Source organism: Vulpes vulpes, chromosome 13 (assembly GCF_048418805.1).
Source record: "Vulpes vulpes isolate BD-2025 chromosome 13, VulVul3, whole genome shotgun sequence".
NCBI classification, from domain to species: domain Eukaryota; kingdom Metazoa; phylum Chordata; class Mammalia; order Carnivora; family Canidae; genus Vulpes; species Vulpes vulpes.
In genome coordinates, this window is record NC_132792.1 from 7,779,056 (window position 1) to 7,792,734 (window position 13,679).

The following is a 13,679-nucleotide window of genomic DNA, read 5'->3' on the forward strand; positions in this document are numbered from 1 at the left end:
TGTCTCTCTCTCTCTCTCTCTCTCTCTCTCTTTCCATTTACCTGAGATGTGCTTACCTGTGCCGGCCAGCTCCCGCCCTAGACTGTCTGCACAGTGACAATACCCAGACACGTCAGGGAACTTGCTCCGGAAGGCACTGAAGGTCACGAATGCATCTGGAAACCTAAGACAGAATGAGATTTATGGCCACTGTTTCCTAAAGCTCAAGTCTTCACAAGCCCTTCTAAAAGAAAGAAAGAAATGTGGCCTCATCTCATCTGGGGAGAAGGAATGTCTACTTTTTTTTTTTTTTTTAAATCTCATGCCATTCGCTCCATGTTTTTTGCAGTAAATATGTTTCTTTTCTAAACTGGTTTTACCTGGCGAGGGCCAGGCTGGACAAGTGAAAATGAAGCCGCACTCAGCTGTCGCCTATGAATTAGTCATTTGCCTCCCTCGTGGAATTTCACCAATTTGCACCCAAACATGTGCCTCGTAGGATTGGGAGGAAAAAGGATGATGGACATCACATCACTGGAGTGTAACGTTACTAGACTATAACGCTAGGGACTCAAGGCCAAGTTTGCTTGACAAACATATGGTCCATTGTAGATGATCTCATTTTGGGAGATCAAAAAACTCCGGAGCCCTTTACAACTTTTCCAGAGCTTGAAAAGAAGCCAGAATCCACCGTAGGAAATTCTTCAGGACGTTTCCCAGTTCCACAGTTGAGAACACATAAAATCAACATGACACCACCAAAAGGGCCATGCAATCCCTCTCCATAAGTACAGGGCAAGTGTGCCCAAGCCACGTCCGACCTGGCAATTGCTATCAGGAGCCAACTGGCAGGGTTCCCGATCCGGGAAGTAAGATGAAGCTAAGGTGATATAAAAGCATACCGAGGAGTTCTTCCCATGTGCAATGATTCAGCAACCAGAGAGGAATCGTTATGCAACACCAGGGGATTTGTTTTTTTGCCCTATAGGGCTAGCACATGAGAACCAACCATAATGTGTTTCTCCCTGTGTCGGGAAACATCCCCAGAGAGTAAGTTAGCAGAAGCAGCAGCTCTCGGCGCAGGGATCCACTGCTGTGTCATCTATTCCAGCAAAACACTGAAAACAACCTTAATATCCGGTGATAGGAAGAGTAAGAAGTAAATTACAGTAAACTTCCTAAATGGTTGCATCTACAACATTAGGTAAAAAGGGGAGAATACAAAATGGCCTGTATAGACACTGCAATTACCACAGTGCACATGAACCACTATTGGAAGGCAACAGATAACACAGCAATTGCTTGCAGCCTGAACTGGGGGTGCAACCGTAGTAGATAATTTGCGTGAGAATGAATATGCAACACAATGCCTATAAAAGCACTACAGGAGTATGGATTTTTTTTCCATGTTGTCGGTCTTTTATTGTGTATTCGTGAGTTAAATAAAAAGGAGTGTTACGGTAGGTAAGTTATGCATAGCAGAAACTAAAAACTCACTTTGCCCAGTTGCCACAGATTGGAGTATATATAATAAAAATTCATGAATTGAAAGCTGGGATGATTCCATTCTAAAAGCACTAATACTAGGATAATAATCACTTCCACTTATTGAGCACTGTCCCGTACAAGACAATCTGCCAAATATTTAATATAGGTTGACTTATTTCATCCACTTAACACTCTTCTAAAAGGCAAGTGGTATTTTCTCGTACCCATTTTAGAGGTTAAGAAGGTAAGGTATGGGGACACCTGAGTGGCTCAGTGGTTGAGTGTCTGACTTTGGCTCAGGATGTGATCCCTGAGTCCAGGGATTGAGTCCCATGTCGGGCTCCCTGCCAGGAGCCTGTTTCTCCCTCTGCCTATTTCTCTGCCTCTCTCTCTGTGTCTCAAATAAATAAATAAATAAATAAATAAATAAATAAATAAATAAATAAAATATTCTTTTTAAAAAAAGAAGGTAAGGTATGTTGGCCCCTACCTAGAAACAGCAGTGGGAGAGAGAGTTTATACCCAGGTCTTCCCCACCCCATGATGCCTACATCTGCCAGTGGTATCATTCAATGTATGTTGGCTGCACCTGCTTCCTGTCCCACATTCTGAAAGGCACGCAACTCTGTTTTGTTCTGGCAATTTCCTCTAGATACCTTTTCCCGATATCTAATAGGTATCTCCAGCAGGTGAAGATACACCCGCTGGAGAACGCACGGACAGGGCACCTGGCTGGCCCCAGGTCCTGAAATGTATTTCAGCACAAGGCACTGGAAGTTTCAGTCACTCTAGTCCCATGTCCTTCCAACTCAACCCAAAGGCCCACTTCAGGGTCATGCCCCAGGACCAGTGCCAGCAGCAGGACTATTTTTTTTTTTTACATTTTTCTTTTAATTTAAATTCAATTTGCCAACATATAGTATAACACCCAGTGCTCATCCCATCAACTGCAGGACTTTTGAGCCATCTTCATCCCTCTACTTTAGGGTCAAAGTCCTCCTCTCTGGGTTTACAGTCTTATGAGCTACCCAGTGTCTGGGCCTCTGTGTGCTTTTTACATGGACCTTACTCCTGATATCCCTCCTTCTTGCATATTGAAGATCACTGTGGGGGCACCTGGGTAGCCCAGTCTGTTCAGCATCTGCCTTTGGCTCAGGTCATGATCTCGGGGTCCTGGGATCGAGCCGAGCATTGGGCTCCCTGCTCACCAGGGAGTCTACTTCTCCCTCTGCCCCTCTTTCTGCTCATGCTCTCTCTCTCTCTCTCTCTGTCCCTCTCTCTCTCTCTCTCTCTCTCTCTCTCAAATAAATAAATAAAATCTTAAAAAAAAAAAAAAAAAGACAACTATGGCTTCAGCTGGAAGGGGTCCTCCTGTTCCCTCAGGAAGATGACCTGAAGGCCTTCCTGGACTCTGCTTCCTCTGCTCACCTCTGGGACAGACCCCCTGCACTGTCACCTGTAATCCCTCCTTGCCAATTCTGTGTGCAGTGAAAAAAGCTCCGGGTCCGGAGCCAGATGTGTGAGAGCTCTGGCTCAGCCTAGCCACACGTGGTCATGGCCGTTAATTACTATTCATGAAAATAATAACAGGGGACATGCTCAGGATGATCAGACACTGCACCAGCACCCTCTAATCTCCTTAATCCTTACAACAACCCTTAAAAAGCTGCATTTCACAAATGAGAACCCTAGGATTCAGTGTGGTGAACTGACCAAGATCACCCAGCCCGGACCCGACACCAGGCATCCTGAGTCCACTCAGACCTCCCCTGGTCTCTCAACAGCAGCGGCTGGCAGGGTGGAGCGCTGCTTCTGAAACAGAGCCCAGTCCTCAGCGCACCTCACCCTGGCAGCGACAGGAAGCTCAAACTTTGAGTTTTACTTGATTCCCTTTGTTCCCGAAGTCTGATTTGATAAACCTGATTTTCGTGGCTGATTTCTGAAACGGTATCCACCACTATGAATTTTGGACTCTTCCTCCAGTATAGCAATTAGCACCAGGATGGTTTAGCTGCTACTTCTCTATTGTCATTAGTGCTTTCCCATCGGCCAGGATGGGAAGTCTTCCGCCATGCTTTCAACCTCCTATTTATTAGATTCCCACCCTTCTCTGCCACCTCACCAAAAGTCTAATAACTACCGAGACTGAACCTAAGGTTTAGATGAAAGGAGGGAAAGGCTCCATCATAATAGTTGGGCCAGCTAGGTTTGGAACCTGGCGTACAGCCAAAGAATGCTCCCAGAGGAAGTGAGTCTGGAGTGGGATCCTGAAGCTAAGAACAAGGATTTGGCAAGAAGAGGACAGAGAACATGTCTAGAAGGATCATTAGCACATCGCCACGTTCAAAGTGAGGGCAGAGGATGAAAGTGTGGACAGGAGAACCTGAGAAGCTGGTCATCACTGGGGGAGATGTCCCCCCAAGTCTGGGGGCGGAGAGAGTCTCAAGACCCAACCATCTCTACCATGGACACACTGTTCCTGAAAGTTCCATGCCTACTGTCCTTCTAGGCTCAGGTCTTAGGAAACTGACTGTCTTGCTGGCAGCAGGACATGGGCAAGTCATATAGGACCTTATGGCATATGGCATCGTTCCTTTTATGGGGATAGAAGGAACAAAGGTTTTTCCACTTTTGACAGAAAAAAAATTGTTTTCCTCTGAAAAACAGGTTTACTTTTATCTGGTGGAAACCAAATAACAGAGTATCTTTTCTTCCTTTGTTTGTAGGGCGCTCAGAGACAAATATGCACCTTTTTCTATTTGTTATAAGAAAACTTTTGGAACAAGTGGTACATACCAACTTTTCCTTGTCTTATTCTTATTTTCTACCCTTATTTTGCCTCCTCTAGGATCTCTTCTATTATCTATTTCTATCCCATTCGGGGTGTGTCAGAAGAAAGGAGGAAGAGAAAATCAGAACAAAACCTTAAAAATCAAAAGTAACATAGTTTATCTAATGGAAAAGGATGTGTCCCTTCTGTTGAATAAAAGCAAAACCTCAAGAGGATCCTAAGAAAGTTCTCATGAAAGAAAATTGTAGTGCAGGAGCAAAGGATGGCTGTCCTGAGTTTATGCTCAGATGGTGGCCAACCCAGAGTTAGAGAAATCACGACACAGGCTCAGTGAAATACTAAATGTCAGGCCCTGCCAGGTACCCGATCCTGGTCCTGTGCAAAATGATATCCATGCCCTGGGCTCGGGTAGCCAACACCAGTACTCAGTCAGATTCTCCATGCCACCCACAGACAGTCCCTCCAGAAATCTAACCATCAATTAATAAATTAGCAATTTAGGTGCCAGAAGAGCACTTCTTCAAGTAGGAGCTGTGAGCTGGCATGGATGTCTCCTATGAGGGTAACTGGTGGTCAGTCCTCAAAGGATTTCTCTGTATGTTCTGTAATGATGTCTCTTTGCCACACATTATGATGCATGTAATCTTTCTCACTGGATTATCTGATCAGCACAGTTGGCCAAGGTTTGAAAGTTTGAGTTTACTTAGTCACTAAGGGCTAATAAACCAATTAACTGAATTTTAGGAGGGACCACTAAGGCCTGGCAATGGCACCAGCTCTTAGAACCTTTACCTGCAATCTGCTTAGCCAGAATGCATTTCCCCAGTTAGCAGTTGGGCGAGGGTAGTAGGAAAGGTGGGGAAGAGTTCGAAGAACTAATAAAGCTTACTCCACAGCACAGCGCGGTTTTCAAAGTCACCAGCCAAACAGGAGTCATCAGCTGTGGCCCTCAGGAAACAAAAGGACCTGCTTCAAATGGGTAAACGGGATGGCCGCATTCAAGTGCAAGTCATCACCTAGCACATGAAGAACCCACAGTAGATTGGCAAATAAGCTCCCCACAGCCTTCCAGCCTCCCCTCCAGGCCCCATGCAAATAAGTCAACTGCTTCATGCCCCTTCTCCACTGGAATGTCCCAAAGAAAGCCTCTCAGATTCAACATTCCAAATTGAAACTTGTGACTTTCCTTTTCCAAACTCATCCAAACTCATCCTGTACCATGCATCCAGAAACCAGACCTGGGCTTGACTCTTCCTCTTCTCACCCTCTACCTTCTGGATTCTACCTCAGACATATTTCCCCAGCCATCCCGTCTCCTCACAGTGCTCTCCATCACATGCTCTTGGTCCACACCAATGTGGTCTCTCACCTGGACCCATGTAGGAGCCTCCAGACCCACAGAGCTGCCTCCCTGCACCTGCTCTGCTCTTCCCCAGCCAGTCCATTCTTTCCTAAATTCAAAATATACCCAATTTCCCCACAAGCTCAAAATTCTTGATGCCATATTGGGGACGTACTAATACTAAAAAATTACTCCTTGCTTATCTGAGCTTCAAATGTAACTGGCCATTCTGTATTTTATCTGCAACCTTGGGTAGGAAATCTAGACTCTCTGGAGTGGCCTCTGGGGCTCCTGCCACCCTGCCCCGTGGAGCAGCTGGGCCTGGCACTGCCCAGGTCAGCTTATCAAGAAATCCCTGAATGCGGCTGGGCTTCCAGTAACCACCCACCCAACCCTTCCCATGACCTTTCTAAGTCGGAATTCCCCCCCAGAGACATGCTTGCTTACATAAAGGATAGGATCCCATTTCAGGAATAAATTTTTCTGGTTGCATCTATTAAACAATGGAGGCTTAGTCTTGAACTTTTGCGTTTAACTCGACTGCCCCCTCGTGGAGAGAGCTTGAACTGTGCCTCAAGCTGACACCCGCAAAATTCTTGAACGCATAGGTTGCAGGCCTGCTGTGCACCAAGCTCTGTGCTAGGTGCTGCAGGGAAAGAGTTGAATCAAAGGGGTGTGGGATGGTGAGTGGAGCCAGACAGCTCTAGCGACCACTAACCATGGCTCCCAGGGTGAGCTCCTTAGCTTCTATGTTTCAGACTCCTCATCCGTATCCCGGAGAACGTAATTATTTTTGTAACCATTAAAGCAGGCAGAGAGACACCCAATTGCCTGTATGTAGTAAGTACTCAGCTGAACTTGAAATAAGCACACATTAGTTTGCATCAGTGACAATCAGTGAATCGGGCTGTTTGGAAATTCTTATGTGCACACAGGTAGGCCATTCTCTAAGCCTCAGAGGGAAAAATGCAAAACAAACCCCCCCCCAAAAAAAAACCCTAATTTATGTTTGTTGCAGCTGGGGGATACGTCAGGAAGCCCTACAGATGCATAACAATTGGCATCTGTCTCAGGTAGTTTCATAGACGAGGCCTCATCACATCCTCGCCATGACCTAGCGCGCAGGGAGTTGTCTCCATATTTCAGTTGGGGACACTGAGGCATAGGGATAAAGGGAAAGGAATAGGTCACTTTGCCAAGCAGTGGCCGAGTTAGAATCAGGGTCATGGAGGCTAATGCTATGGGGCCAGGCAGGTCACACCGATGGAAGGAGCATCCACCGTGACCCAGGGGGACACAGAGTGCTGGACCACGTATGATCAGTCCAAAAAGAGCAGTTCAAGGCCAGCTTCTTCCTGCCAGGGGGGAATTCAGGAATCCAGAATCTGGGCTATTAAGTTAAACATAAGAAATTGCTGATGTTCAACTGTTTTTTACCTACACAAACAGGAATTTCACGGAGTTGACCTGAAATGCTCTCGGTTTTTAAAATAACAAGCAGCTCGAATAAGACTTGTCGACGGGACAGTTCATGTGTCCAGGCTGCTAGGCTGCCACCCCTCCCGGCACAGCCCATGGGAACACTCTCTCTCTCAGAGAGGGAAAGAAATGGGTTGTTTTGGAAGCCAGCCACAGAGAGGCTCAGGTTCTCCAAGAGAACTCCCATCAATATTCACAGACTAACGCGCTTACTGATTGCACTCAGGACGAGGCAACCACGTCTGAAGTCCATGCTGGCCCTTTGCAATGACAAAGTGGCCGTCTTGAATCACCAGAAGCCATCTGATTATTTGGGCAGAGATCTATCATGCATCTCCCTTCTTAGGCTTGTCACTTCAGTCTTCAAAATCATTTATAGGTGCGTAGACACACGCAATTTACAAAACGGCATAAATACGGTGGTCCCCACGCTTGCCATCATGCCATCATTTTTCCTTCTCTGCTAATTCCCTTCTTCTCCTACCCCTGCTTCTCCATAGCAACTCGATCCTGCCGATGGCCATGATCACCACCCCGCGTATGCCGATCACAGACACAAGCGTAATCCTATCACCGTATATGTATGTGAAAGGACGTGTGTCTGTTTTGTAAGAAGCAAATCATACAAGCGCCTTGTGTCTTCTATCATAGCGTCATAATATGGGCTGCAGCACCCTCTCCACGTCAACTGGTAGAGTTCCAATGCATTCTGTTTAACGGCTGCATAGATATTTCCGGTGGCGGCGCATTTATCCACCTTGACTTTCTCAGCCACTCTGCTCTCAGTTTTCTGCTACAGTGAGAAACAATGCAGTAGACATCCCAATACATGCGTCTTCACTCTCCTGTACTTTCATTTCCTTGGGCTCCCTGGCCCAGGGCGGGCAGTGGGGGAAAGAGGGGCGTTAACTTATGTTTAATTCAAATGGTTTTGCCATCTTGCTTTGTTAAAAATAATGTTTTTGGGACGCCTGGGTGGCTCAGTGGGTGAGCATCTGCCTTTGGCCCAGGGTGTGACCCCGGGGTCCTGGGATCAAGTCCTGCATTGGGCTTCCCGCAGGGAGCCTGCTTCTCCCTCTGCCTGTGTCTCTGCCTCCCTCTCTATGTCTCTCGAGAATGAATGAATGAATGAATGAATGAATGAATGAATAAATAAATAAATAAAACAAAATAAAACAAAACAAAACAAAATAAAATAAAATAAAATAAAAATACTGTGTCCTTCGGATGCCCAGCCATGTATGAGAGTGAGGCCTCTCTCAACTCCCACCAGTGGGTACCTAGGGCACCTCAAAGCCCCCAGCCCCAGCCTGAGGCATGAGCCTCAGCAGGGGATAGGAAGACACGGCCTGGGGTTGAGCAGACCCCAGAGGTGGGCTCCCCTTACCTGTTGTAGCTATGAACCAGGTCAAAGATCATCATGTCTGTGGTGTTGACAAACTTGCACTGGACAGGCATGAACCCCCCATCCGGAGAACACTGGGGTGGTGACTTGTCTCCCACCCCATGGAGGAGACGCCGGTTTCTTATCTCACAGCTCTGAGGACCTAAACATTTCAGAGGAAAAATGTTCAATTCTTCGGTCCTAGTAGGTGCCTGGGCTCCTGCGGTCCAGACGCAGACGTTCCCAGGAAACGCGGGACCCAGACCCACATGGAAACGAAGCCCTGCACGGGGCCCTGGCCAGTGCTCCCCGACGTCCTGCTTCTGCTCCCGACCACCAGCCAGCAGATGCTGACCATCCCCCACGGGGCAATGTTAGGAGGGGTGCAGCCTCCCTAAAATGCTCTCATTCTCTGCACTGGGGGCCAGGCTCTGTGCCTTTCATCAGGGAGACCTGACGAAGTCTTGGTGACGTGCAGGGAGCTGAGCCCCTGGGGGATGTCGGGGGGCCAGGGCTCTGGAGACTTACAGCGGGCTGGCCTGCCCAGCTGGCGCGTCCCGTACACCTCCATCCCTTCGGCATCCACGCACCAGCACTGCTGCTGCCACAGGTCGCACTGCACGGGCGCGTAACCCCCCGACTCCTGGCACTGAGGGAGGTAGGATGTCGCGGTGCTGTTAAGGTAGCCGCTCAGCAGGATTTGCTGCCTCTGCAGCTGGCAGAATGACAGGCCTGAGGGTGCAAGGAGCAGCGTCAGAGCTTCAGGTTCCCCCTCACCCCCACCTGATGCCGGAGATAGGGACGTGTCCTTCCCACCCACAGTGAGGGGACCTCAGGCCCAGCCTGCGGGGCTCCTCAGCGCTGGCGGCAAGTTTGGGACCAGTGTGTCCACCGCCCGGCTCTACCCCGGATTTCTCTTGCATCCTGCACACCCGTCAGGGAAGGGCACACCCCACGGGACACCACACAGCCCGCAGCCCGGGCGCTGCAGGGGGGAGGCTGTGCAGCACTGCCGGCTGGCTGTGCGCAGCTCGTCCCATCGCTTCCCCACGCCCCTGCCCACACCCTCACCGTGTATCCCTGGGGAGGCCCTGCAGCCTGCACTGCTCTGGGCCTCCCTCCTCCTCTGCAGGGCTGAAACTCGACCACCTTTCTCAGCAATGAGGATTGGTGACCATGACAGTCACCGCCCCTGCTGAATACCCACTGTGTGCCCAGCGTTTCACATGCGCCTTAAAACCTGCAAGACGTGGGGCGCCTGAGGGCTCAGCAGTTGAGCGTCTGCCTTAGAATCAGGTCGTGATCCCGGGGTCCTGGGATTGAGTCCCATGTCCGGCTCTCCGCAGGGAGCCTGTTTCTCCCTCTGCCTGTGTCTCTGCCTCTCTGCATGTATCTCTCATGAATAAATAAATAAAATCTTAAAAAATAAACAAACCTGGGAGCCTGGTCTTACATTTCCTATTAATAGGCGAGCGACGACAGCTCAGTGAGGGCCCGGCCCGGCGGAGGGCATTCAGCAGGAGCCTGCTGGGAGCCAGCCTGCTCCGCGCCCCCACCCTCTGCTAGCCAGGCTGGGGCAAACAACCGGTGCCCAAAGCTGAGCTTTTCTCCTTAAAGAAGAGCTTTGGTTCCAGGCTGGATATCACCATTTAAAGATGACCAGCTTCCCCAACCTGTGTTCTAGGCTCAGCGCTGACATGCTTTACAGGGGAGGGGCGGGGGGTGCTGTGTTCCTTTGACTACTCATGATGATAATTATTTTATCTTATTTTTTTTTTTCAAATAATTATTTTAACAGGGATGTTTTCACCTAAGCCTCAGATTTTACAAACAACTGAGGTGAGCGAACACTCGGTGTGTCCGGGGCCTCATTCTGCTTCCAGCAGCCCTGGGGGTCCGGCCCTGTGGCTTCCTCAGTGCCAGGCATGTGGCCGGCGAGCCAGGCCAGCTTGGCACCTGTTTGCTGAACAAATGGTGTGCTCAGCCCCCTGGATCTTCACGGCAGTCCCGCAGGAAGTAAGGTTTGGCGTGCACGATTGTCATCCTCATTGGAAGGGCAACCTCCGGCAGCCCGGGGCCCAGGGACCCTCCTTCCCTCCCTGCCCCCGTGCACACTTACAGGCCGCGGGCCGAGCAGGCTGCCTGCTGCCGGGCACCTCCACGCCGTCGGCACCCACACACCAGCAGGTGCGCCCGTCATTCTGGCACTGGACGGTCCTGAGGACAGGAGGGACACACCACAGGGACTGCGTTATAGGGGCCCCAAGCTGCAACCCAGCTGGCTGTCCCTCATCTTTTCCGTTCATCCACTTTTTTTAAAGATTTTTTTATTTATTCATGAGACACACACACACACACACAGAGAGAGACTGGGAGAGGCAGAGACACAGGCAGAGGGAGAAGCAGGCTCCATGCAGGGAGCCCGAAGCAGGACTCGATCCTGAGACTCCAGGATCAGGCCCTGAGCCCACGTCAAGCACTAAACTGCTGAGCCACTCAGGGATCCCCTCTTCCATGTTTTAATTCCTTTAAATTAGGGAGACATGGAGGGGAGAGGGGTGGGCAACAGAGGCCAAAGCCAGCCTTTACCTGAATTGCTCATCCCTGTGACATCTCAGCCCTTCACCCTCCAGACATCTGGTCTACAAGGCCACCCTGTTGTGTGGCTGCCACACGGTCACCACTGTGGAGGGTAAAAGTGGTGCCAGGGCTGGGCTAAGTGTCCGGGGCCAGGAAAAACATCCGGTAAAGTCAGGGGTGTTGGAGAGCAGAGCCTCAGGCCAGGGTTACACGGAGAGGCACATCTGTGGGTGGCCTGCGGCAAGCAGTGGCCACAATGAGGCCAACAAGATGATCAAGCATTCTTCTAGGGGCAGAAGGTCACAGGTGCACCAGATGAAGAGAAAAGCTCCCTGAGGAGGACCAGGGTGCTTGGAACTGCAGATGGCATGGGAGGAGCCACGTGAACAAGGTGAGCACAGGTGAGCCACCTGCCACGTCCCGTGCCATTCCACACGTCCCCAAGGCCCCAGTAGTGGCCGGCCCATGGTGTCGCTGCCCTCCTGGGAGTGTGTAAGGGGGCTGCAAGGTGCATGGGGAGGACTCGGACCATGAAGGCAGGCAGGGATGCTTCACAGGGGGCTCCCAGAATGCAGCCACAGACCAGGCTCCCCTGGTCCAATGTGACTGGCACAGCACGGGGAAGTTAACATCCAAGCCCACACAAAGGACTCCCGTGAGTTCTGCTGGGAAGTCGAGATTATCACTATACTCTTGGGGGCCAGTCTGGGACGCAAGTTCACATTAGGGCAGCCAGAAGCCCCCTCCAGAGAGGAGCTCACGGCGGGGACAGAGGCGCATGGCCCAGATCGCTGGCCCTGGCTGGGCTCGGAGGCGCGGCGGCAGCCTGAAGTCCAGGCAGCTCGTGCCTCCCCGCACCCCGGACCTCTCAAGGCCGCAGGTGAAGGGGCGGGCGGCACTGAAGCCTCAATCCCCCACCCCTTTTATTAAAGCAGTTACAGGGCAGCCCAGGTGGCTCAGCGGTTTAGTGCCGCCTTCAGCCCAGGACGTGATCCTGGAGCCCCGGGACCAAGTCCCACGTCGGGCTCCCTGCATGGAGCCTGCTTTTCCCTCTGCCTGTGTCTCTGCCTCTCTCTGTGTCTCTGTGTGTGTGTCTCATGAACAAATAAATAAAATCTTAAAAAAAAAAAAAAAAAGCAATCACGCTGAAAGTTTGGGCAGGAATGAAGGGAAGTGCCTGGTCCTGGCTGGGATGACGAGGGACTGGGGTGCTTGGGTCAGATTATCCTGTGTCAATCAACCCCAGAGGTGGGCACCCCTCCCTCCAAGTGGCAGTGGACACATGTCATGCATGTGGGGTGAGTGGGGGCACAGCGCAGGGGCTGGTGGGAATGAGATAAGCTTTAAGGTCTCTTAGGGCCCCAGGAGTCCACAGGGCTGAGGGAGCCTTACTGGTAGCTGCCGTCTTCCGCGCACTGAGGAACATACTCTGCTCCTTTCAGAAAGGCCCTCTCCCTCTGCAGCTCGCAGGGACGCAGAGGCTGGGCGTCCACCTGGTATTCTGGGGAAAGGGAAGCAGCTCATCAGGGAAGAGTATGGATGGGATTCCAGTAGCAAAGCACAGATCCTCTCCTGGGCTGTATTTCTGGCATCACCATCAACAATTAGGCTCTAATTTCCAGTTTGGTGGTTATTGATGCGTTTCTAAGTATGACATTGGCCCGTTTAACCCTCAGCCTCTCCTGGGAAGTGATGTCTGCCCTTCACCCTTGTGTCCCTGAGACGGTGAAAGTAACCCGCTCAAGGTCACACAGCTGGCACCAGCGGGCTCCGAAGTCAACCTTCAGACCCCGCTTTCTCCCGAGACTCGGGGGGTTAGGTCCGAACACCAGGAAGAAGGTGTCCTTGGATCTATCAAGCCGTCCCCATGGGCAGGGCACCTCCCTGGCACAGGTCAGGGATGCAAACTCATTAATAATTCCCCTGTGTCATTCTTTCCACTGAGAGCGCATGTGACATGCAGGAGCTTATCCGAAATCACAACCATGTCAGAAGAGGAGTGTCACTGGCTTACTTTTCCAGCAAGAAAACCGAAGCTTAGACTTATCCAAAGTCACCCAGCAAGTGGCTGAGCCTCTGCTGGAACTTATGTCTATTTCACTGAACAGGTGGATTTTTTTTTTTTTCCCCGCTACCTGTGGACTACTTCTCAAATGCCTCACATAGATCACCTCGGCCTGAGACAGCTAAGGGAATTAAAAAAAAAAAAAAAAGAAAGAAAGAAAAAAAGAAGAAAAAGAAAATAAATAAATAAATAAATAATAAATAAAATAAAATAAAAAAAGTTGATGCCAACATTCACAAAAAGGATGGGGTGGGGTGAGCTAAAATTGACTTAGGAAGATCTGATTTCCCATCTACTCTCCATGAATCACAGGTTCTGTGACCTGAAGGCAAATTAGTCCGCCTCTCTGAACCTCTGTCTCTTCATCTGAAAGCCGTCCTCAGGACATTGTGGGGATTCAATGAGACCACAAATGTCCTGAGGCATGGGGACAAGATCATCGGAGTTGTGGCCTGGAAGTCCCCTCCAGACCCTCTGCTCCCCAGTGTTGGGCTCATAACTCACCGAAGATGTTGGCTGACACCACGCAGGCTGAGCCCAGCAGACTGAAGACCCACAAGGCCAGGGCCAT

General features: G+C 50.4%; 1 protein-coding gene across 1 annotated transcript in view; it reads right to left on the reverse strand.

The window, feature by feature from the left end:
• The window catches only part of TG (thyroglobulin), a 245,642-nt gene extending 231,963 nt beyond the window's left edge, over positions 1-13,679 (reverse strand). Inside the window, exons 1-6 of the mRNA XM_025993474.2 lie at positions 13,613-13,679; positions 12,436-12,544; positions 10,583-10,680; positions 8,992-9,195; positions 8,467-8,626; positions 57-163 (exon numbers count right to left, since the gene is read on the reverse strand). Of these exons, the coding sequence (XP_025849259.2) occupies positions 57-163; positions 8,467-8,626; positions 8,992-9,195; positions 10,583-10,680; positions 12,436-12,544; positions 13,613-13,679 (745 nt within the window). The remainder of the gene's footprint in view (positions 1-56; positions 164-8,466; positions 8,627-8,991; positions 9,196-10,582; positions 10,681-12,435; positions 12,545-13,612) is intronic.